The following is a 22,179-nucleotide window of genomic DNA, read 5'->3' as shown; positions in this document are numbered from 1 at the left end:
CCTTCCACAAGCTCCCCTTCCCGTCCACTATCAGAGGCAACATCCAGCACCCAGGGTTTGGCTTTTTATTGACACAAACACAAAGGCAGCTTCGGTAACCATAACGGGGTGGGTACACAAAAGTGAAAATCGCACTTCACACATTTAGGCCTCGTTCAGATGAAGAGGCTGAGCCCCTCCCCCCACCTCCCAATGGCAGTGGCTTGGGCAATCACCCGCCCTAATTCCAGATCCAAGGGCAGAGGGACTTACACCCCTAGCCCCGGGAAGTCCCCACTTTGGTTCCAGTGGCCCAGGTCCTAAACCTCCGCTTTGACCCCCTGTTCCATCTCCCCACCCCTGTAAACAAAGTTTGGGGCTGAGTCTGAAAAGCTGCCTCCCTGCTCTGAGGAGACAGTGGGCCTCCGTGACTACATGGGGAACGTGCTTCGATTTTTACTTTGGTCCCAGAACAAGAGGCAGATGGCATCGCCTCTCAGAGCTCTGGCTGGTAAGTGGCACACTTAGCTGCAAGGCTGAAAAAGCTTCCCCGCCTCTTCCGCCTCAACCACCATAGAGAAACGACAGCCCCAGAAGACAGGACATGGCACAGGCCCCCGGAGGCTAGGGGCTGGCCCCCCACACACCGGCACACACACAGATTTTTGGCAGTGCTATGGGACTGGGGAGCAGCGAAACCCCAGCTCCAGCAGAACAAGGAAGGCACTGGGGAGGACGGGGGCAGGAGGTGTGAGGCAGGGACCCCTACACACACAAGCAAGCTTTCCATTGCTAAGGCACTGAGAACAAATCCAGAGAACTCAGTGAAGAGGAGAGGGCTCCGTGTCCCTCCCATAGAGTGGTGACCTAGGGCAGCAGGTCTGACTCCCGCCCCTGCTGGAAGGGGCACCCCTGCTGGAGAGTGGCAGAACCCCTGGAGGTGGGAGAAGCCGATTGTGCTCGAGAAATTGGGGACAAGAGGACGAGGCCTTACAACAAGGTGGGCGCTGGCTGGCCCGGGTTGAAGGGACACTAGGGCGACACAGGGACATGCTGGACTCACACAGATTGGCCCCATATCCTGAGCTGGCATTTCGATTCTTTGGGGAGGTGTGGGGCGGGGGCAGGAGGGCAGACGAGGCGGAGGCGGAAGCACAGGGAACAGGACGGGAAGGGATTGGCTAACCTTGGTACAAAAGCAGCACAGCGAGGCCCGGGGAAAGGGTGGGGGCAGGAAGTGGCCGGCCTCTCTCTGACCCTCCCTGTCCCCTTGGCAGGGCCCAGACATCCAAGTGGTCACTTCCCAACCTCTTCAGAGGGCAGGAAGCGGGGAGGGGGAAGCCCTGACTAAAGAGGAAGAACAGGACAGGGGAGAGGACATCACCGCAGAGACCTTGGGGGGAAAGAGGGCAGCGCATTGTGATAGAGGATGAACCGCGAGGGTCTGGTGGCCAACAGCACATGGCTTCCCAGCTTCTCTCTTCCCCGGGCCCTGAGGGTCTCCCAGCCCCCTGCCTAGTTCTCCTTCTCCGGCCCAGGCACCAGGAGGACTTTGCCCACGTTCCTCTTCTCCTGCATCTGCCTCATGGCATCCGCCACCTGGAGAGGAAGACAAGACTCTGCTCCCAGCGCCATTCGGCCCATCCAGGGAGCTGGCCTAAAGGAGTCAGCCCTCCTCCTCCCACAACTCCTCCCCTAGGGACCCCAGCCTTCACGGCTCCTATCCAGGCCCTCCCTGCAGGGCCATCACACTCACCTTCTCGAAGGGCCACACGGAGTCGATGTGGGGTTTGATGTGGCCCTGGTTGTACAGAGCCACGAGGCGGGCCACCACACCGCTGACCAGCTCCGTCTCGCCCTCCAGGTAGCCCAGGTGGAAGCCACACACGGCTCGGTTGGCCGGCAGCAGCTGCAGAGCTGTCACACTGAACTGATTCCACCATGTGCGCGCCACGGCCATCAGGTTCCGCTTGGGGCCCGTTAGCAAGTTGGCCATTCCTGAGGGACGAGGAGACACATCCTGTGAATCCAGGTGCCAGGCACATCCCTGTGTGTCTGGATCCAAGCTCATCTGCCCCCCGCGGGCCCCTTACAATTATCCATACCGGCACCCGGGAGTGACAGGAGCATCTCCCACCTGCTGGCTACCTGGCCCAGATGGACTCTAGCCGACTCAAAGATTGCTCTAAGCTTTATATACTTGTTTATTTTTGGTGTGAAGTAGTTTTTTAAATGGAAATGCAACTTGCCCAAGAAGCCCAGGAGGTAGGACAGAGGAAGGCAGACTGGTTGATACTGCATCAGGAATAATCCCCAAACAAGAACACAGAGAGAACACAGAACTTGCTATGACTCATGAATGAGAAGGCGAGTAGCTACACCCAGGAGGGAGCGATGTGAAAGCAACATCCAGCACCAGGCTAACCGTGATGCTTCCCACAGAGCGCCGGAGTCTCTGTCCGTTCTGCATTCAAAAGCCCTGGGCCCCTATATCCTACCCCTCAGACCCCACCCTGCTTCCCCTAACTCCCCCTCCAGCCCGGCCCACCAACTCACCATAAGTGACTACTTTGCCCATGGGTTTGAGGAGGTTGTAGCCCTTGGCCGTATCTGACCCGCCCAGAGGGTCCAGGACGATGTCCACTCCTGTCAGAAAGTAGGGGGCCCAGGAAGAGCATTAGGATTCACAGATCTGGAGACGCCCCGCCCTGTCCCATGCCATCCTAGCCCTTCCCACTCCCTGACCCCACCTTTGGGAGAGATCTTCTTGATCTCCTCTACGTAGTCAGTCGTGTGGTAGTCGATGGGGTGTGTGACTCCGCTCTCCTTCAGCACCTCATGCTTGCCGGCTGAGGCCGTTCCGAACACCATCACGTTCTCTACTGTACGGCACAGCTGCACGGCAGCCATACCCACACCCCCTAAAGCAAGACACTTTCATAAAGGGGGGATATAGAGTCGTCCAGCCACCACTCTCCATTCTCACCTCTCAAGGATCCAGCCCATCACCTTCATTTTGCCTGGGCTCATCTTGAGGCTTTCTCTCCCATCATTCCATGTCTAATTTCCAAGATTGAGAATTGGGGGGAAGGTGGCTGGGAAGGAGGGGGTGCTGGGCAAGGGCACGTTGCTATGGGTAGCACACCAGGCTGGACCTGGTGGCTGAATGCTACCACGGCAACAACACTGCAGAGGCCTCTGGGCACCATAGGCCGAGGCAGCTAGTGTTGCCATGACAACAGTCCAGACAAGCAGCAGGGAAGAGGCCCGGAAGGAGATCTGGGTGGGGTAAGGAAAAGGGATAAATGGAGGGTGCCTGTCACCTGCAGCCATGTGTACCAAGACGCTGTGGCCAGGCCGTAGGTTGCCAAAGTCAAAGAGGACCATGTAGGCTGTGATATAATTGACCAGCAACGCAGCAGCTTCTTCAAAGGTCATGGCCTCAGGCATTAGGAAGGTCTGGGCCGAAGGCACAGTCACCTCCTCCTGCCACATGCCTGACCGGATCAACACCATCACCCGGTCCCCGACCTTGAAAAATGGAAAAAGAAACTGATTCACTTTGCTGTACAGCAGAAACTAACACAACATTGTAGATCAACTATACTTTAATTTAAAAAATTAAAAAAAAGAATGGAAAAAGAGCATCATTCATTCACTCATTCATTCACCCACTGGTAATTTATGACCTTCTACTATGCACAAGGCCCTCTTCCTGGCAATGAAGTAATAGTACAAGCAGCAGCAGTACTCGTGGTAATGGTTATAATAATAACAATAGTAATAATAATATCATCAATAACAACTTATCTTTATTGACTGCTTACCAAGGCCAGGCCCTATTGTAAGTGCTCTACGTATAAACGCTCAATCCTCACGTCAGCCCCCTGAGGAAGATACTATCCTTATCTCCATTTTACAGATCTTACACTTTATTATTGTGTAAGATCCCTGAATGCAAGAAGCTTACAAGTTAGGGCAGCATGAAATATTGAAGAGACCAAACTGCTTAGGTTTAAAAAAAAAATGGGCTCCACTGTTTACTGACACTATGACCTTGGGCAAATAAAAATTATCTAACCTTTTTGAGCCCCAGTTTTCCTATCTGTAAAACAGGGCAGTTAATGAGGATTAAGTAGCAAAAAATCAGTGGTTTTTAGCCTAATGTCTGACACATAGTAAGAACTTCGTAGTGTTAGCTGATAATAAGGACAACAATGATGACAATATCAGAAGCAAGGAGGGGAGGTCACCAATCCATTAACTGAAGGAAGAGGGCCGTATGCTGTAAGGGCCAGACCAAAGTGCAGGTAAAGGCCTCTGAGCAGTTAGGGCTGTTACCTCAGGAGAAGGATCTGAGCCGCCACTGGGGGCTCAGAAAGAAGCTTCACCCAGAGACTGGGGGGAGGAGTGATGGCCAAGGAGAGCCACACAATCCCACCTACCAGGAAAAGGCATCCCCCCTCCCCTTCCCCATACCCTCAGCCACCTGCACAAGAGCCTCCTTGCAGGAGGGAAAGGGAGCAAAGGAAGCAGAACCTTCCCCTCCAGTTTAACAACTGGGGTCAAGGGGAGGATAGGGGAAAGGGGTCAGTCTCCAGAGGAAGGCCTCTCATGGTCCTCTGAAGAGCATGGAGAGGGAGGTGTGGGTGCTGTTCCAGGACAATCCGAGTCTGTCTTGGTCCCTGCCAGGAATGATGGGAATTCTGTACATTAACGAGACTTGGGATCCATGGGGCAGGGGGATGGGACTCCCACACATACCCTTTTTCATGTCCACACTCCATTGAGGAGGAGTACTGAGGGCAGAGTAGGACCCTTCTCTGCAAGCACTGGCCTGAGACGAGGTCTGAGCAATGGAAGCATCCCACCCCAGGACTCAGGACTAGTGGACTCAGAAATAACCCAGGAGAGCTGGGGAAAGTGTAGTGGTCAGTCCAGGTGGTGGCCAGTCGCAGATTTGGCCCAGAACAAGGTCCACTTACCCAGGCTAATGCTCACCCCTCAGCCCATTACAGGGCAGGCCCATGACCCTTCCCCAGCCCAGATATCAGGAGGGAGCGGGGGCTCTCCCCTCCGAATCCAGCCTCTTACATCATATTCTTACCCTGGACAGGATATCCTGTATTTACGAAGCGGAAAGTGTGGGGAGAAGAGGTTAGGTGGTTGGCCTTCAGCAGTAACATGAACTATTACTCCCCCAACCAAAAAAAAAAAAAAAATTCTTCTTAGCACCTTCTTCTTCTTAGAGTAGGATTATTTAGAAGTCAGTGGAAAGGGTGGGGCCAGAGCTGATTCCACAGAGAAGCCCTTTAAGGAGGAAGAAGACGTATGCCTGTACAATAAATCCAAAAATTCCAGCTCTGAGCTCTGGGACCCACAGGTCTGGCAAGAAGAAAGTCTGCATTTGATGAGTCTCTCTTGCAGGGGCCAGATTTGAAAAGAAACCCCTAAACAAATGACGTGCAAAGGCCTCACCCCAAGTCTCTCAAAAAGTTGACCATTTGAAACTCTCCGGTGCCTGGGGCTGTCGCCAAGATTAATGATAAACAAAAAGGAGTCACAGACCGGCAGAGCTGGGCCAACCTGCTCCCGGTGCCACACCCCCCTCCCCAGCCCAAATGGGCACCGGCCCGGTTTCTCAGTAGAGGGTCCTCTACGAGAAGACAGAGGTGGGTTCCGCCCAAAGTTCCCAAGGGCAGCCCGGGGTCGTGGTCCGCTGGCTGAGTCACCGGAGGAGGAGACAGTGCAGTCACGGGAGACAGAGAGCCCAAGACAAAGATCCAGACACCCAATCTCGCCCCCCACCCCACCCCACCCCGTCCCCACTCTCACCCCCACCCACCCCCGATCAGACTGGCAGTATAAGGCCGGTGCGCGGGAGGAAGGGGTGGCAGACTCCCTCTCCTCCATGATGGGCGTGCCTGTCTCTAAGGCCCTGCTCTGGGAGGGGCCGCCTCACACCCCCACAGACCACGGGGCTGCATGTGACTAGGGCTCTGGCACGGCCCTGCGCCCCCGCCCAACCCCGACTATATAGCTCTTCAGGCTCCCTCGTGGGAAAAAGGTACCGACCGTCACTCAGAGTCACAGACCACAATTACCCGCGGAGTGTTTAGTGGGCAGGGGTACAGGATAGGTTTCACGGGTGGTGGGAGGGGGCCTTAAAGGTCATTGTGCGCATGCGCATAGGCTCCTTATTGTTTCCCCACCCATCCAGCACCAGCACCGTTTCGGGGCGGCGGCCACAATTAAAATGTTTGGGGAGGGGGCAATTACTTCATCTCAATCTCCCACCCCCAAATATAAATCCAGTTTTCCAGGAGCCTCAGAGCACAGGCTCCTTTCCTACGTCTTCCATGCCCGTCTACCCGGGTTCGTGCCAGTTTTCCCCGGCTCTGCCACACCTATGGCGCCCGCCCACTCGTGCCCCACTGCCCCGTGGCCCGCGCAGCCTCTCCCTGCCCTGCCCTGCACTGGCCCGCTCACCTTGCGGTCGTTAACTCCCTCTCCCACAGCGATCACCACGCCCGCGCCCTCCATGCCTGGAGTGAGGGGCAGCGGCGGCAGCCGGTCGTACAGCCCCTGCCGGGCCATAAGGTCGGCGAAGTTGAGCCCGCAGGCCTTGACGCGCAGCGTCAGCTGGCCGGTCCCGGGGGCCGGGGGAGCGGCCGGCCGGGTCTGCAACTTCACCTTGTCGTAGCCACCGAAGCCGGTGAGCACCAGGCAGCGCAGCGGCGGCGGCGAAGGGGCGACGGGCCCCTCGGAGGCCGCGGGTGGCTGGGCGTCGCCGGCTGCCTCCTCCGCCTTCGGGAGCTGCGAAGAGGCATCTTCTCCAGCCTCTGCCTCGGCCACCGCCACCACGGTGGCCGCCTCGGCTACCTCTCTCTCGGCGGACATGGCTGGGACGCTCGACGTGCGCGCACAGCTGGACCGAGAGTGCACCGCTGGGGAAGGCGGGGCGCGAGTCAGGACTTGCTAAGGCTGCCGACTCGGAGCGGGCGGGGCGGGGCGCCGGGACGGGGGCGGGGCCTCGAGCGCGGACTTAAAGGGCCAGGGCCACCGTGCAGGTGCGGCGCGAGCGCGAGAAGTGGAGAGGAGGCGCTTATTGGGTACGGGCCCACGCGAGGTCCTTCTTGGGATCATGAAGACTGCGAGTTAATTTACTTATTTATTCATAATAATTAAGCTAAAAATATATTAAGGGACAGTCTGAAGGACGATCCCAAAACCTGAGCTTACATCAGATGTGGGGAGCCAGCCACCTGTGGAGCGGAACCCAACCGAGTTGTACCTCAGGCTCTGACACGACCCATATGAGACCCATTCTTTGCTTGCAGTGGCAAACTTGGAGCAGGGTGACCGAGCCATCTGACTTTGTTAAAGCTCTGTACTTCAATTGTCCTTTCTGTAAAATGGTGATGGTGTTGCTTGCTCTAATTAATCTAATTAATCTTCGGATGCTGTGCTCATCTGCTTTGACATTAGCCGACCAGAAACACTGGACAGTGTCCTCAAGAAGGTGGGAGCCTAGGGAAGCAGGACAGCTAGACTGACGGGGACCAGAAAACACATGGGCCAGGAGGAGGGAATTACAGCTGAGCATGGCCATCAGGGAGAGTGTGTGTGAAGCTCTCACCCTCCCCAATCCCCCCCTGACTTCCTGGAAATCAGTCCTCAGAGCTGGATATGGCATCTGGGGGAGATGGGGGACAACAGGGAGGAGTACTCAAGGGACTTCTCGTCCACCCTCCCCATCTCCTTGGGTGTGGGAGCCCCAGATGGAGGGGATAGGAATGCTGCTGCTGGAGCTCAGGAAAGCCCTGTGGTCTCCTCTCCAGGCCCCTATCTCCATGAGAAAAGCCCATGGTGAATGGACAGAAGTCGGCTAAGGCAGCCCCAGTTCCCAGGGAGGGGAAGGGAGGGCGGGATTGGTCTGTTCCCAGGAGCAAATTTGGGAAAGGGGATGGCAGACCCTTCATGGCCACTGAGGTAGAAGCAGGGCCCCACCCCTGCCCTCTCCTCCCTTCCCTTCTCCCACACCCTTCCTGCTTTCAGCCCAAGCCCACCACTCTCACTTCCTTGCTTACTTACACGGGAGAGCCCAGAGAGGTGCATGGTAAAGATAAAATTAAATCGAGTATCCTCTATTTAAAGAAGCGCTTTTAAACGGTAAAAGATGCTATGCAAATGCAAAACAGAGGTTTGATTATTGTTAGACTCCGAATCAAGCCTGAAATCACTTTAGAGCTTGTCTCTGGCTCCAGAAGGGCTGTCACCCTGGGCAGTTCTATCTTCCTCTTCTTTGTCCCCGTCTCCGTCTCCCCGAAGCATCCACCAGAGGACGCAGCTTCCCCAAAACTTTCCACCCTGCACTTGGCTGGAGAAACTCTGTCCTTGCTTCCCTGATCGCCCGGGCCCGCGGTTAAATCACCGCAGCCCCAGGCCAGGCCGTCCGTTGCCATGGTAACGGAAAGCCAGGGCGTCACCATTGTCCGGGTGGGTGTGTTGGAGTCCTTGCCTATACATCCCCAAGACTCCCTGCCGGGACTTTAGAGTGGGGGAGGGAGACCGAACCAAAAAGACGCCCTTTTTCCCCCTACCTTCTCGCGCCCCCTTCTGTTCAGAAAGTGGATGGCTTCCCCCGCGCGTGTCCGCACTAGCACACCGGCGTTCACGCGTGGTACGCAGAAGGCCCAAGCCTCGCGCTTGTGCAGCTCCCACCCTACCCCTCAGAACTTTCCCCGAACTCTGCCCCTCCCCCATCGCTAAGGAAGTCAACTCAGTCTAATAACCCGGTTCAGCACTTCCCAAACCCGCAGGGGCCCACTAGACCAAACCCGCGCGCTAGATCCCTTCTCCTGAGCCCCCGTTTCCCCGGGGCTCCGCCCCGCATCTCTGGGCCCCGCCCCCAGGCAGTGCGGGGCGGGAGGCGGGGCCGGGGGCGCGGCCGCCGGGCTGGGGGCGGGGCGCAGGGGGGGGCCGAGGCCCCGGGCGGGGGCTCGGCGCGGGCCCGAGAGATGCCGGTGTCGGCGGCCCGAGCGGCTGCAGCTGCAGCGGCGGGGGAGGCGGCAGCGGAGCCCGGGAGGGGGGCTGCGCGGGGGGCCGGCGCGTAGCCGGGACTATGGAGGGGCAGAGCGGTCGCTGCAAGATCGTGGTGGTGGGGGACGCGGAGTGCGGCAAGACGGCGCTGCTGCAGGTGTTCGCCAAGGACGCCTACCCCGGGGTGAGGAACCGGCGTCTTGGGAGGGGGGCGCTGAGGCCGCGGGGGTGGGTGACTGGGGCCTGGGGGACGGACGGAAATGGGTGCTGGGGTAACCAGGGATCAGAGAGAGGGGCTTGGAGGACTGGGGAAAGCGTTGGGGTTTCTGAAAGGACTGCAGAGGTTTTGGGTGGGAGGCATTGGGGAGCAGGGTGAGATGAATGGGGTTTGGGAGAACCGGAGGATCCCAGAGGGGGCGTTAGGGGAATGTCGGGGGTCTTGGGCATTGGAGAGGGGAAGAACTAGGGCCTGAAAGGACCGGGAGGGGGTCCGGGAGCCTAGCAGAGATTCCGCTGAGGCAGCTGCTCCCGGGATCTCCCCTTTGCCTAACACCGGACCAACTTGTGTCCTCGGGCTGGGCTGCACGGGGTGTAGGAATGAGGAGGGCATTTGTCTGGGGTGAGCACTGGAGGATCTCATCTTGAGCCATTCGTGTCTGCAGAGTTATGTCCCCACCGTGTTTGAGAACTACACCGCGAGCTTTGAGATCGACAAGCGCCGCATTGAGCTCAACATGTGGGACACTTCAGGTAGCCAAGTCCCTCGGGGTCACCCTGACTTCCAAGGCCCCCACCCTGCTCCCTCCCTGGACTAGACCCTTAGGCTCCAGGTCAACCCAGCCCATCCATCCTATTCTAGGAGGAAGGAAAATTAATTTTCTGCTTAAAGCCAGGAAAACTAGGCAGAGCTTTCAGAGACACATAGAAACCTTGTCCTGAAGGAGAAAGCCCAGTATCCCATCCCCTCAGCTCGATTCTGCATACCTGGGAAAGTTGGGAAGGAATGGCTTTTATTTTGGAACATGTTTCTTAGGAGATAGGCCTGGGTTTAGGAAAGACATTTAGAATTTCTTTTGGGGGCAGGAAACTGCTTCTCTAGACTGAACTATAGAAATCTGAGATCAAGTCCCGGGAGGGTGGGAGGGCTCTGCCCCTGCCCCTTCCCCTACAAAAAGGGAGGAATTTTTTGTTTTGTTTTAAATTTTTACTTGGCTCCCCTGGAGAGCTTTAGAAAATGTCTGTCAAAGCCCAGAAGGCGCATGCAAAATTTTGTGAGAATGTTGAGAGATTTCATGAGCTTCTCAAAGACTCAGAAAAGATTAAGAATGATTACTTTTAGAGAACCCCCTAGGGAAGTGGAGAGCTGTTTTCTGCCATCTAACCTCCCCTCTGTCTACTCCCTTCCTTGGAGAAACACAGACTCCTTGATGGGTATTAATACCTGCTCTTTTCCATTCTCTGCTCAAAATCCCTTGACCAGGATTGCTAAGGTCTCCCATTCCCTTCCAGGCCTTCTGCACACTCAGGACCCTCGTCTGTCCCCTCCCTCCCTGTCTTCTCTCAGGTTCCTCTTACTACGATAATGTCCGGCCTCTGGCCTATCCTGATTCGGATGCTGTGCTCATCTGCTTCGACATTAGCCGACCAGAAACACTGGACAGTGTCCTCAAGAAGGTGGGAGCCTAGGGAAGCAGGACAGCTAGACTGACGGGGACCAGAAAACACATGGGCCAGGAGGAGGGAATTACAGCTGAGCATGGCCATCAGGGAGAGTGTGTGTGAAGCTCTCACCCTCCCCAATCCCCCCCTGACTTCCTGGAAATCAGTCCTCAGAGCTGGATATGGCATCTGGGGGAGATGGGGGACAACAGGGAGGAGTACTCAAGGGACTTCTCGTCCACCCTCCCCATCTCCTTGGGTGTGGGAGCCCCAGATGGAGGGGATAGGAATGCTGCTGCTGGAGCTCAGGAAAGCCCTGTGGTCTCCTCTCCAGGCCCCTATCTCCATGAGAAAAGCCCATGGTGAATGGACAGAAGTCGGCTAAGGCAGCCCCAGTTCCCAGGGAGGGGAAGGGAGGGCGGGATTGGTCTGTTCCCAGGAGCAAATTTGGGAAAGGGGATGGCAGACCCTTCATGGCCACTGAGGTAGAAGCAGGGCCCCACCCCTGCCCTCTCCTCCCTTCCCTTCTCCCACACCCTTCCTGCTTTCAGCCCAAGCCCACCACTCTCACTTCCTTGCTTACTTACACGGGAGAGCCCAGAGAGGTGCATGGTAAAGATAAAATTAAATCGAGTATCCTCTATTTAAAGAAGCGCTTTTAAACGGTAAAAGATGCTATGCAAATGCAAAACAGAGGTTTGATTATTGTTAGACTCCGAATCAAGCCTGAAATCACTTTAGAGCTTGTCTCTGGCTCCAGAAGGGCTGTCACCCTGGGCAGTTCTATCTTCCTCTTCTTTGTCCCCGTCTCCGTCTCCCCGAAGCATCCACCAGAGGACGCAGCTTCCCCAAAACTTTCCACCCTGCACTTGGCTGGAGAAACTCTGTCCTTGCTTCCCTGATCGCCCGGGCCCGCGGTTAAATCACCGCAGCCCCAGGCCAGGCCGTCCGTTGCCATGGTAACGGAAAGCCAGGGCGTCACCATTGTCCGGGTGGGTGTGTTGGAGTCCTTGCCTATACATCCCCAAGACTCCCTGCCGGGACTTTAGAGTGGGGGAGGGAGACCGAACCAAAAAGACGCCCTTTTTCCCCCTACCTTCTCGCGCCCCCTTCTGTTCAGAAAGTGGATGGCTTCCCCCGCGCGTGTCCGCACTAGCACACCGGCGTTCACGCGTGGTACGCAGAAGGCCCAAGCCTCGCGCTTGTGCAGCTCCCACCCTACCCCTCAGAACTTTCCCCGAACTCTGCCCCTCCCCCATCGCTAAGGAAGTCAACTCAGTCTAATAACCCGGTTCAGCACTTCCCAAACCCGCAGGGGCCCACTAGACCAAACCCGCGCGCTAGATCCCTTCTCCTGAGCCCCCGTTTCCCCGGGGCTCCGCCCCGCATCTCTGGGCCCCGCCCCCAGGCAGTGCGGGGCGGGAGGCGGGGCCGGGGGCGCGGCCGCCGGGCTGGGGGCGGGGCGCAGGGGGGGGCCGAGGCCCCGGGCGGGGGCTCGGCGCGGGCCCGAGAGATGCCGGTGTCGGCGGCCCGAGCGGCTGCAGCTGCAGCGGCGGGGGAGGCGGCAGCGGAGCCCGGGAGGGGGGCTGCGCGGGGGGCCGGCGCGTAGCCGGGACTATGGAGGGGCAGAGCGGTCGCTGCAAGATCGTGGTGGTGGGGGACGCGGAGTGCGGCAAGACGGCGCTGCTGCAGGTGTTCGCCAAGGACGCCTACCCCGGGGTGAGGAACCGGCGTCTTGGGAGGGGGGCGCTGAGGCCGCGGGGGTGGGTGACTGGGGCCTGGGGGACGGACGGAAATGGGTGCTGGGGTAACCAGGGATCAGAGAGAGGGGCTTGGAGGACTGGGGAAAGCGTTGGGGTTTCTGAAAGGACTGCAGAGGTTTTGGGTGGGAGGCATTGGGGAGCAGGGTGAGATGAATGGGGTTTGGGAGAACCGGAGGATCCCAGAGGGGGCGTTAGGGGAATGTCGGGGGTCTTGGGCATTGGAGAGGGGAAGAACTAGGGCCTGAAAGGACCGGGAGGGGGTCCGGGAGCCTAGCAGAGATTCCGCTGAGGCAGCTGCTCCCGGGATCTCCCCTTTGCCTAACACCGGACCAACTTGTGTCCTCGGGCTGGGCTGCACGGGGTGTAGGAATGAGGAGGGCATTTGTCTGGGGTGAGCACTGGAGGATCTCATCTTGAGCCATTCGTGTCTGCAGAGTTATGTCCCCACCGTGTTTGAGAACTACACCGCGAGCTTTGAGATCGACAAGCGCCGCATTGAGCTCAACATGTGGGACACTTCAGGTAGCCAAGTCCCTCGGGGTCACCCTGACTTCCAAGGCCCCCACCCTGCTCCCTCCCTGGACTAGACCCTTAGGCTCCAGGTCAACCCAGCCCATCCATCCTATTCTAGGAGGAAGGAAAATTAATTTTCTGCTTAAAGCCAGGAAAACTAGGCAGAGCTTTCAGAGACACATAGAAACCTTGTCCTGAAGGAGAAAGCCCAGTATCCCATCCCCTCAGCTCGATTCTGCATACCTGGGAAAGTTGGGAAGGAATGGCTTTTATTTTGGAACATGTTTCTTAGGAGATAGGCCTGGGTTTAGGAAAGACATTTAGAATTTCTTTTGGGGGCAGGAAACTGCTTCTCTAGACTGAACTATAGAAATCTGAGATCAAGTCCCGGGAGGGTGGGAGGGCTCTGCCCCTGCCCCTTCCCCTACAAAAAGGGAGGAATTTTTTGTTTTGTTTTAAATTTTTACTTGGCTCCCCTGGAGAGCTTTAGAAAATGTCTGTCAAAGCCCAGAAGGCGCATGCAAAATTTTGTGAGAATGTTGAGAGATTTCATGAGCTTCTCAAAGACTCAGAAAAGATTAAGAATGATTACTTTTAGAGAACCCCCTAGGGAAGTGGAGAGCTGTTTTCTGCCATCTAACCTCCCCTCTGTCTACTCCCTTCCTTGGAGAAACACAGACTCCTTGATGGGTATTAATACCTGCTCTTTTCCATTCTCTGCTCAAAATCCCTTGACCAGGATTGCTAAGGTCTCCCATTCCCTTCCAGGCCTTCTGCACACTCAGGACCCTCGTCTGTCCCCTCCCTCCCTGTCTTCTCTCAGGTTCCTCTTACTACGATAATGTCCGGCCTCTGGCCTATCCTGATTCGGATGCTGTGCTCATCTGCTTCGACATTAGCCGACCAGAAACACTGGACAGTGTCCTCAAGAAGGTGGGAGCCTAGGGAAGCAGGACAGCTAGACTGAGGGGGACCAGAAAACACATGGGCCAGGAGGAGGGAATTACAGCTGAGCATGGCCGTCAGGGAGAGTGTGTGTGAAGCTCTCACCCTCCCCAATCCCCCCCTGACTTCCTGGAAATCAGTCCTCAGAGCTGGATATGGCATCTGGGGGAGATGGGGGACAACAGGGAGGAGTACTCAAGGGACTTCTCGTCCACCCTCCCCATCTCCTTGGGTGTGGGAGCCCCAGATGGAGGGGATAGGAATGCTGCTGTTGGAGCTCAGGAAAGCCCTGTGGTCTCCTCTCCAGGCCCCTATCTCCATGAGAAAAGCCCATGGTGAATGGACAGAAGTTGGCTAAGGCAGCCCCAGTTCCCAGGGAGGGGAAGGGAGGGCGGGACTGGTCTGTTCCCAGGAGCAAATTTGGGAAAGGGGATGGCAGACCCTTCATGGCCACTAAGGTAGAAGCAGGGCCCCACCCCTGCCCTCTCCTCCCTTCCCTTCTCCCACACCCTTCCTGCTTTCAGCCCAAGCCCACCACTCTCACTTCCTTGCTTACTTACATGGGAGAGCCCAGAGAGGTGCATGGTTTCTGCATGCTGTGAGCAAGGATTCACCCTGTGCTGCCTTCTACCCCTGCATAACTCTGTTTTCTTCCTCCAAATAGTGGCAAGGGGAGACTCAGGAGTTTTGCCCCAATGCCAAGGTTGTGCTGGTTGGCTGTAAACTAGACATGCGGACCGACCTGGCCACACTGAGGGAGCTGTCCAAGCAGAGGCTTATCCCTGTTACACATGAACAGGTGGGACCCTTGATCTCTGACCTAGTCCCAGCCTAGACCTCTCACCTCTGCCCCTCTCAGCCTCTGATTTGAAAACACCCTATTTGGCTAATCCCTTGCCCTGGCCTCTGACCTGATCCCTTGACCACCCCCTGCCCTCAGCTTCCTTGCCCCTTGCTGAGCTGCAGGCTAAGCCCTGTAACTCTCTCCACTCACTCCATCCTTCCAGGGCACTGTGCTGGCCAAGCAGGTGGGGGCCGTGTCCTACGTGGAGTGCTCCTCCCGGTCCTCTGAGCGCAGCGTCAGAGATGTCTTCCACGTGGCCACAGTGGCCTCCCTCGGCCGGGGCCATAGGCAGCTGCGCCGTACTGACTCACGCCGGGGACTTCAGCGATCTACTCAGCTGGCAGGACGGCCGGACCGGGGAAACGGGAATGGGACCGGAAACGAGGGCGAGATACACAAGGATAGAGCCAAGAGCTGCAACCTCATGTGAAGGGCCCCGTGGGCAGACTGAGGAGGGAAGGTGTAGGCACAGTTGTCCCCCTGCTGGCCCCCGGCCTCCTGACCTCCTGACTCTGGCTGGGACTTTAGGGTGGGCGAGTGAGCAGTTCTCCTGAGCAGGGAAGCTGGAGGCAGAAGGGTACTGCCATTCCCCACATCCTCATTCAGCTCCTCTCCAAGGCAAGTTGAGGGAACTAGCAGAACAGGCATCTGGGCTGGGAGCTGGGATGGGGCCAGGGGGTTGGGGAAGCTGGCATCAAGCGGTGACCTTGGTTGAGTCTCAGTATATGAAGGGTGCCTTCCCTCCCCACCTTCAGTTCCCATATCCTGGTCCTGGCTTCCTTCCCCAAGGAAAGTGTCCATTCTCTGACCTTCCCTCTTCCTCTCCTCTCACTTCTACAGCTGTTCTCACTCATCCTAACCTCCAGGCAACATGCACTAAATTAAAAAGCAAGTTGAGAAGCCTCTCCCCCAATTTACCCACCAGTCTTAGCTCCCTCCCTCCCTTCCCCCAAGAGTCCCCAAATAAAGCCCATGTCCATGGAAAACGACTGTGGCTTTAGTTTTGTTGCTTTCTAAGAAAACAATCTACCAGTCTCTAGCAGCAGGAGGGAAAGTTAGACTTCAGTAAGAACTTCCCTGTCGATGCCCACAGACGGAGCAGAGGAAAAAGCTATGGGTTGGATCAGCAGTGTCCTTTTCGGAGCCAGAGGCGGGAGAGAGAGATATCTTGGGAATATTCATGTCAGTTAATGAGCCAGAGGATCCTAAAGCCGTTAGGGGGTTTTAAAGTGGACTGATGTGCAATTCATTACTCAGCCCAACTGGGGCCCCTGCTAATGTGGGAAGGATCCGGCTGAAGTGGTCCAGGCCGCTTGCTCACCACGTCCAGCCCCAACTTGGAATCTGCTGGTGCCCTGGGAGCTGTGGGTGTAGGGAGGGCACCAAAAGCCTCCACATCAGGGTGACCCTGTACAGAGTGGTTTCCCAAGGGAACAGTAGTTTGATTCTGGGGTCTCCTTGGAGGCTGGGGCAGGGGCTCTCTCCCTCTTTCCATCCTGAGCTCCTTGATGATTTTGGAGGGAGCACAAGATGTGAGTTGAGGGTCACACCTCCCCAACCCCCTACAGAAGGAAAGACGGTGGAGGGGCCGGCCAGAGCACTTGTTGTCTGGAAAGACAGTGCTGGTCTGTTTTCTCCGGAGTCTGGTTTCACATTGTCCTGTATTCCCTCCCTGGCTCTGATCCCACTGGCCTCTTTTCGGTGACATTCTCCCCCAGGAACCATCCGTGGCTCTCCCCTCCCCCAGCCCCAGCCAGTTCTTCAGACACACTCTGGGAGAGAACACAGACCTTACCCTCCCATCTGCTGGGATCCCCACCTAATTCACAGCCCATCTTTCCCTCATTCATTCAGCAAATGTGTACTGAGCACCAACTGTGTGCCAGACACTGGCTTGGGATTCTGAAAGGACCAGTCTCTGTGCTCTGGAGGCCAGCCCGGTGGGGAAGAGAGGTACCCCAGGTGTGATGGTTCCCTGGTTGTGGAAGCTCCTTACAGCCTCAGAAGCCCATCCTCTGAGCCAGGTCCTTGAGGGTTGAAGAGGAGTTTGCCAGGCAGGGAAGGGGCGGGAAAGGCACTCTGAGCAGAGGGTACAGCATGTGCAAACACGTGGAGATGAGGAAGAGCATGGCACCACTGGGGCTGCCATGGCAGGGAGGGCGGAAGACAAGGCTAGGAAGGTACAGGGAGGCCGCTGCAGGGCCCACAAGGGAACCAGGGCTTCATGCGGAGGATGTGAGGCAGCATGAGGGATTTCAAGCAGAGAATGAAGGGACCAGATTTGGTTTTTGGATAGATAGTTATCCGGATGAGGTGATGGGGGGCTGGGGTGGGGGTGGGGTGGGGGGCGCAGGGAGGGTGTCTAGGGGGTTTGGCTCTGTGATGTGTCATTTAAAATAGCGTCTCACTCGGGACTTCCCTGGCGGTTCAGTGGTTAAGACTCTGTGCTTCCACTGCAGGGGGCACGGGTTCAGTCCCTGGTCAGGTAACTAAGATCCTGCATGCCAGGCAGTGTGGCCAAAAAAGAAACAAACAAATAAAATAGCTTCTCCCTTCCCTACGCCAGGGCCCAGTCTTGAGAGGAAAGGAAATCCCCACCCACTCCTGCCTCATCAAACACTCCTTATCCTCCCTCTTCCTCCAAGACCCTGTCCTGGTCCATCTCAGCCAATCTCCTCAAGGATTCTGGGACAGCTTCAAAGGCACCGGGCACCCTACCCTCTTAAACTGAGACCTGGTTAGGGGCTGACTCCAGCATCCTCTGCAAGGATACTGAGTCCTGGATTGAGGGTGCTGGAGAGCGCTGGGGCTCAGCTAGGTGGACCTCAGTCTGGTCCCAGAGGCCTGACCCTTCCCCCACAGGGGCCTGATATACCACTGTCTTGGGATTTTGTCTGTGGCTTCTCATCTCCACTTTGAACTTTGGTACAAACCAGGCTCAAAGTACGGAGTGTTTGCACCCCCTCTCTTCTCCCAACCTCCCTCTCCTGCCATGCTCAGGGAATGCAAACACATTTCAGTATTTGCCTAAAACAAACATAATTAGGAAGATAAATCAGCTGGAGGAACCCCTAAAGTTTATAATACATTTCCAGTACCACCGGGAACAGATATTGGTCCCCTCTGCAGGTCCGGGTTGCCAGACGTTTTATTTCCTCTACAGAGGGGTCTGTGCCTCTGGGCTGAGGAGCCCAAAGGGTGAGAGGAGGGAATGGGGCTGTTCCTAGATCCTCAAAGGCCCCTGCAGGCTGGAAGGAGGGGACCTTCCCCTCACCCCAGATGCAGGAGTCAGACCCAGCTTCCTCCTCTGCAGCTGTTTCCCCACAAATTGGACACCCCTTTGGGAAACAATGTAGCCTCGTTAATCATTTAATGAAATAAACAACTAATCACATTGTGTTGCTGCCAGTGTTTCTTAACCTCAGCAGTCAGCCTGCCCTGGAGGGAGGAGGCGGAAGGAAGGAATGGGGTAGGGGCGGGGACTTGGTCTAACACCTGAAATGCTTCCGCTGACAGAGGGTCATCCCCTTATGACTCCAGCCTTTCCAGGAGGGACAGTCATGAAAAGCGCTTAATATTTGGAGGCAGAGGTCCGAGGGCCTGGGTCCTAGCTCTGCTGCTTCCTCCCTGGGGAGCCTTTAGTGAGGCCCTGCAGGCATCTGAACCTCAGTTTTCATACTTGGAAAAGGGAGCTGATTGCCACATCTGCCTCACTGTGTTGCTGAGGAGGATTCAGAGAGGAGAAAGGATGTAGAAAAGTTGTTTGAGCCTTTAAAGGGGGCTGAACTGATACCGACCTTTATTTTTTACAACTTGCACATCCAGGCTTGAGTGCCTCTGAACTGGGCCTGATGGAATAACGAAAGGCTTCTTGGAGAGGGCCTCTTGGGATTCAGACTGGAGGAAGGCCAGAAGACAGGAAGGGGCAGGTCAGGTGTCTCGTCCCCATACCTATCCTGAGGGCTAGAGAGAGAGGTCTAGTGACTCCTCCAAAGGACATCCTTTGGTCCCCCATTTTTCTGAACTCCCCCATTACCTTTTCTGAAGTCTGGGTGAGGGCACCAGGTTGCCATAGTGACGCCACTCCAGATACACGCAGACTGGTCCTGCAGGCTGTGGGAGGTGGGGGGAAGGGGTCATGTCCCGCAGGGTCCTGGTGGACACCAGGACCCTGGCAGGCAGTCCTGGTACAGCTGTCCCCTACACTACTCTCTCTGCCCCAGGAAAGGGGTTCAGCTCTTCTGAGTACCCCCCCCCCCTCTGCCAACAAAGGACTTTCTTCTACACAGTGCAGCCCCTCTCCCCCCTTTCCCCCTTTCAGCTGGGTTCCCAGGTCTCTCTCCATTTCTAGCCAATCCCCAACTCCCTCTCCTCAAGGCTGGGGGTGAGGGTCAGAGAGAGGGGAGGCACCAGGTCCAGGCATGTGGGGTGATTCCCAAGCAGCTACCCCCGCCTGCAGCCGAAGAGACAAGAGGGACACGTACATAAGTGCCCCTCCCCCCAAGAAAATGCCTCTGCTGTTGACTCCTAAATAACAGATGTCTGTCTGCATATTAATGAGATTGGACGAATAATTGGTGAGTTTTTCATTCAGTGTCAGAATGAACCCAGAGGCCTTATGTTCATGCACACAGACACCCACTCACTGACTCTCCCCTTCCCCCAGAGCACAATGAGACAGAGGCAGTGGCTGGCAAGCTTGAACCACAAGGGGAGGGGCAGACAGGGAAGTGGGAGGGGGCGTCAGCAGGAGGGAGACTGCCACCGTCTGGGTCTGTCAGGTTTCTCTCTTGACTGCTATCTCCCCAGTCCCCCACTCTCACCAGGGGCAAAAGCTTGCATTTGTGCGATTTCACCACCATGCAGAAGGGGCCCAGAGGAAGGTGGGAGCCTGAAGGTAGGGAGGGGGGAGGCAGGTGCTGCCCAGAGGGGAGCAACAAAGCAGTGGCCTCCTTCAGCAAGGTTGTTGCCTCCCATGAGCCTGGAATCAGGGGGCCCTTACCCTGCTTAGCCCCTGCGCCAGGGTGTGAGGTGGTTTTTGAATCAGATAGCTGCCATCTGCCAGCTGGGTGCTCTTGTACAAATTACCCAACCTCTCTGAGCCTCTCATTTTCCCGTCTCCAAGAACACCACCTTGCAAGACTGAAAGGAAGAAATGAGATAAAATGCGTCATGTGTCTGTCTTAGTGCCTGGTTTACAATAGGCCCCCACACATATTTATTTTCTCCCCACCTATCCCTAAAACACACCAAGACAGCTTCAAAATTGCTGCCTCTCCTGCCAGACACACGCTCCTTAGGGCAGGGGCGAATTAGAAGTTTAGTAATTATCCCGGCTGCCTAGAAACCTGGGGGTAAAGATACAGAGAGGAGCAGGAACAGAGAAAGAGATTAGATAGACAGAGGAGAGAGAAGTGATGGAACCCAAGGCCTGGAACGGAAGGTTAGACCACAGAGACACAGAGACACAAGCTGGGAATGGAGAAGGTACTGCAAGCAGTGGAGTGAGCCCTGGAGTGAGAGTCTAGAATCTACACTGTGGATTCCGGAAGCCCCGGCTCTGCCATGCTCGCTGTTTGACCTTAGCAAGTCTCATCCTCTCTTAGCATCTTAGTCTCCTCATCTGTAAAATGAGGGGTTGATTTGCCCTCTGGGTCCCTTCGCACTGTGTGGGAACAGGAGTCCCAGTGGCAGTGGGTTGGTGGGGGGAGCAGGGGAGAGGAGGCGGGATCGCCCCCGCCCCCCCCCAGCAACTTACTATGGCCCATCGGTCACTCTTGCTCTGTGTCCTCCCTCCCTTGGTAAATAGATCTGCTGCGCCAGCAAACAACTGTCCATTGTGTCCTAATGAGGGACGAGCAGGGAAAACCAATCACTTATGATGCAAATGAGCGGCGGCTGCGGCCTCCTTGCTTTCACTGAGTGCCTCTCTTCAGCGCTGCCCCAGTTGGGCCTTTCTCCTTAGCCCCAGTTCCCATCTGGTCCTGGAGGAGGAGGGGGCAGGCCCAGACTGCCCTTCCCATTGTCGTTCATTGCCACTCCCAGCAAGGGGGCTCTACCCTCACAGCTTCCAAGAGGCCCAGCTTCTCTCCCCACCCCCACATAGCTCCCAGGGCAGCTCGGTTTTTGTTTTTAATTAAGGTGAAATTCACATAACATAAAATTAACCATTTTAAGGTGTACAGTTCCGTGGTATTTAGTGCATTCACACTGTTGTGCAACCACCACCCCTCTGGGCGTGGGTGTCATGCCCTTCTGCCCATCTCCACACCCTACAAGCTCCAGTGGCACAGGGAAGCTGCGGAGGCCTCAGCAAAGGGTCGAGGAGTAATGGAGGTTGGTGTTGGGCTAAAGGCTGAGAAAAGCCCAGAGCTGGCCTGGGGTGAAGAGGACAAGGCCTGCTCTTTAGAATGGAGCCCAGGGAGAAAGCTCGGGCTTTGGTGGGAAGGGGAAGATCATCACTGCTTTCCCCAGCACAGCCCTAGGGCCACATCTTTAGGAAATGGCCTCTTGAATTGCTGTAGAGATTTTTTTTCCTTAATTTTTCTGACATTTGGTTGGAAACCAGAGGAGGTTCCAGCACAAATCTTGGCTTCCATGGCTGTCAGAGTCTCTGGGCACTTGGGGATGGCCCCACCAGCAGGCGTCTCACCTCTGCAGCTGTGGACGCCGTGAGACGGCCCCCAAAGCCCTTTGCCTCCAGGAGAGACCTCTCCTCACCAAGCTCCAGGCTTCACCAAGGGAAGATTTTCTGCCCACTTGGCACTAGCTTATTGCAGAAGTCCTATAGCCTAACAGCTGGGAAGACCCACATAAGTTGTAATTTGAGTTTCTCTTGCCATTTGGTTTTAGATTGTTTTCAAAAGATGGCAAACATCTGATTACCTGTGTGTCTGTGTTACCTCTGGATTCACCTCTTTTTCCCTCCTCCCTAATCTGGGACATGTAGTAATGCTTTAAACAAACAAACAAACAAAAAAACCCCACAAAAACTCATTTGGAATTAACCAGTGCCAACTGCTGCAGTATTGCAGAGAAAAAACTTTACAGGGTCACAAACTTTCTTTTATCTTCCCTGGCCCCTACCCGCACTCAACTGGATTCCACACTCCCTCTCTCAGACAAGACACAGCCCAGACACCATAATGAGAGCATTTTCATCTGTGTTCTAATGAATAGGGAGTCCTGGGCTAGTCAGCTCCAGGTCTGCCATCAATTCACTGGGTGACCTTTGACCAGGCCCTGGACCTCAGTTTTGTTTTTGCTTTTGTTTTTTTTGCTGTGTGGCTTGGCTCGCGGGATCTTAGTTCCCCAAACAGGAACTGGACCCAGGCCCTTCGCAGTGGAAAGCATGCCAAGTCCCAACCACCAGACTGCCAGGGAATTCCCATGGACCTCAGTTTTATTACCTATAAAATGGGGATAACAATCTCT

General features: G+C 56.0%; 3 protein-coding genes across 3 annotated transcripts; 2 read left to right on the top strand and 1 right to left on the bottom strand.

Annotated features, from left to right (window-relative positions):
* Positions 1-51: 51 nt before the first annotated feature.
* Positions 52-6,920, bottom strand: VAT1 (vesicle amine transport 1). The gene is made up of 6 exons (XM_082678282.1): positions 6,469-6,920; positions 3,303-3,510; positions 2,730-2,900; positions 2,536-2,625; positions 1,736-1,977; positions 52-1,578 (listed from the first exon to the last, which is right to left on the bottom strand). Exons 1-6 carry the CDS (start codon positions 6,877-6,879, stop codon positions 1,495-1,497), a joined length of 1,206 nt encoding a protein of 401 aa, XP_082534408.1. The 5' UTR covers positions 6,880-6,920; the 3' UTR covers positions 52-1,494.
* Positions 6,921-9,008: 2,088 nt separating this feature from the next.
* Positions 9,009-10,707, top strand: LOC309837926 (rho-related GTP-binding protein RhoN-like; the record flags this gene model as incomplete). Its single annotated transcript, XM_082678805.1, has 3 exons — positions 9,009-9,205; positions 9,684-9,771; positions 10,586-10,707. Exons 1-3 carry the CDS (start codon positions 9,104-9,106, stop codon positions 10,705-10,707), a joined length of 312 nt encoding a protein of 103 aa, XP_082534931.1. The 5' UTR covers positions 9,009-9,103.
* A 1,495-nt stretch (positions 10,708-12,202) lies between these two features.
* LOC309838512 (rho-related GTP-binding protein RhoN) lies at positions 12,203-15,708 on the top strand. Its single transcript, XM_082679629.1, has 5 exons — positions 12,203-12,399; positions 12,878-12,965; positions 13,780-13,889; positions 14,566-14,700; positions 14,909-15,708. Exons 1-5 carry the CDS (start codon positions 12,298-12,300, stop codon positions 15,173-15,175), a joined length of 702 nt encoding a protein of 233 aa, XP_082535755.1. The 5' UTR covers positions 12,203-12,297; the 3' UTR covers positions 15,176-15,708.
* Positions 15,709-22,179: the final 6,471 nt, after the last annotated feature.

This window comes from Grampus griseus (genome assembly GCF_964374135.1).
Source record: "Grampus griseus genome assembly, chromosome: 20".
Lineage (NCBI taxonomy): Eukaryota > Metazoa > Chordata > Mammalia > Artiodactyla > Delphinidae > Grampus > Grampus griseus.
Note: the sequence above shows the minus strand (reverse complement) of the source record. Positions and strands in the feature narration are given on the sequence as shown.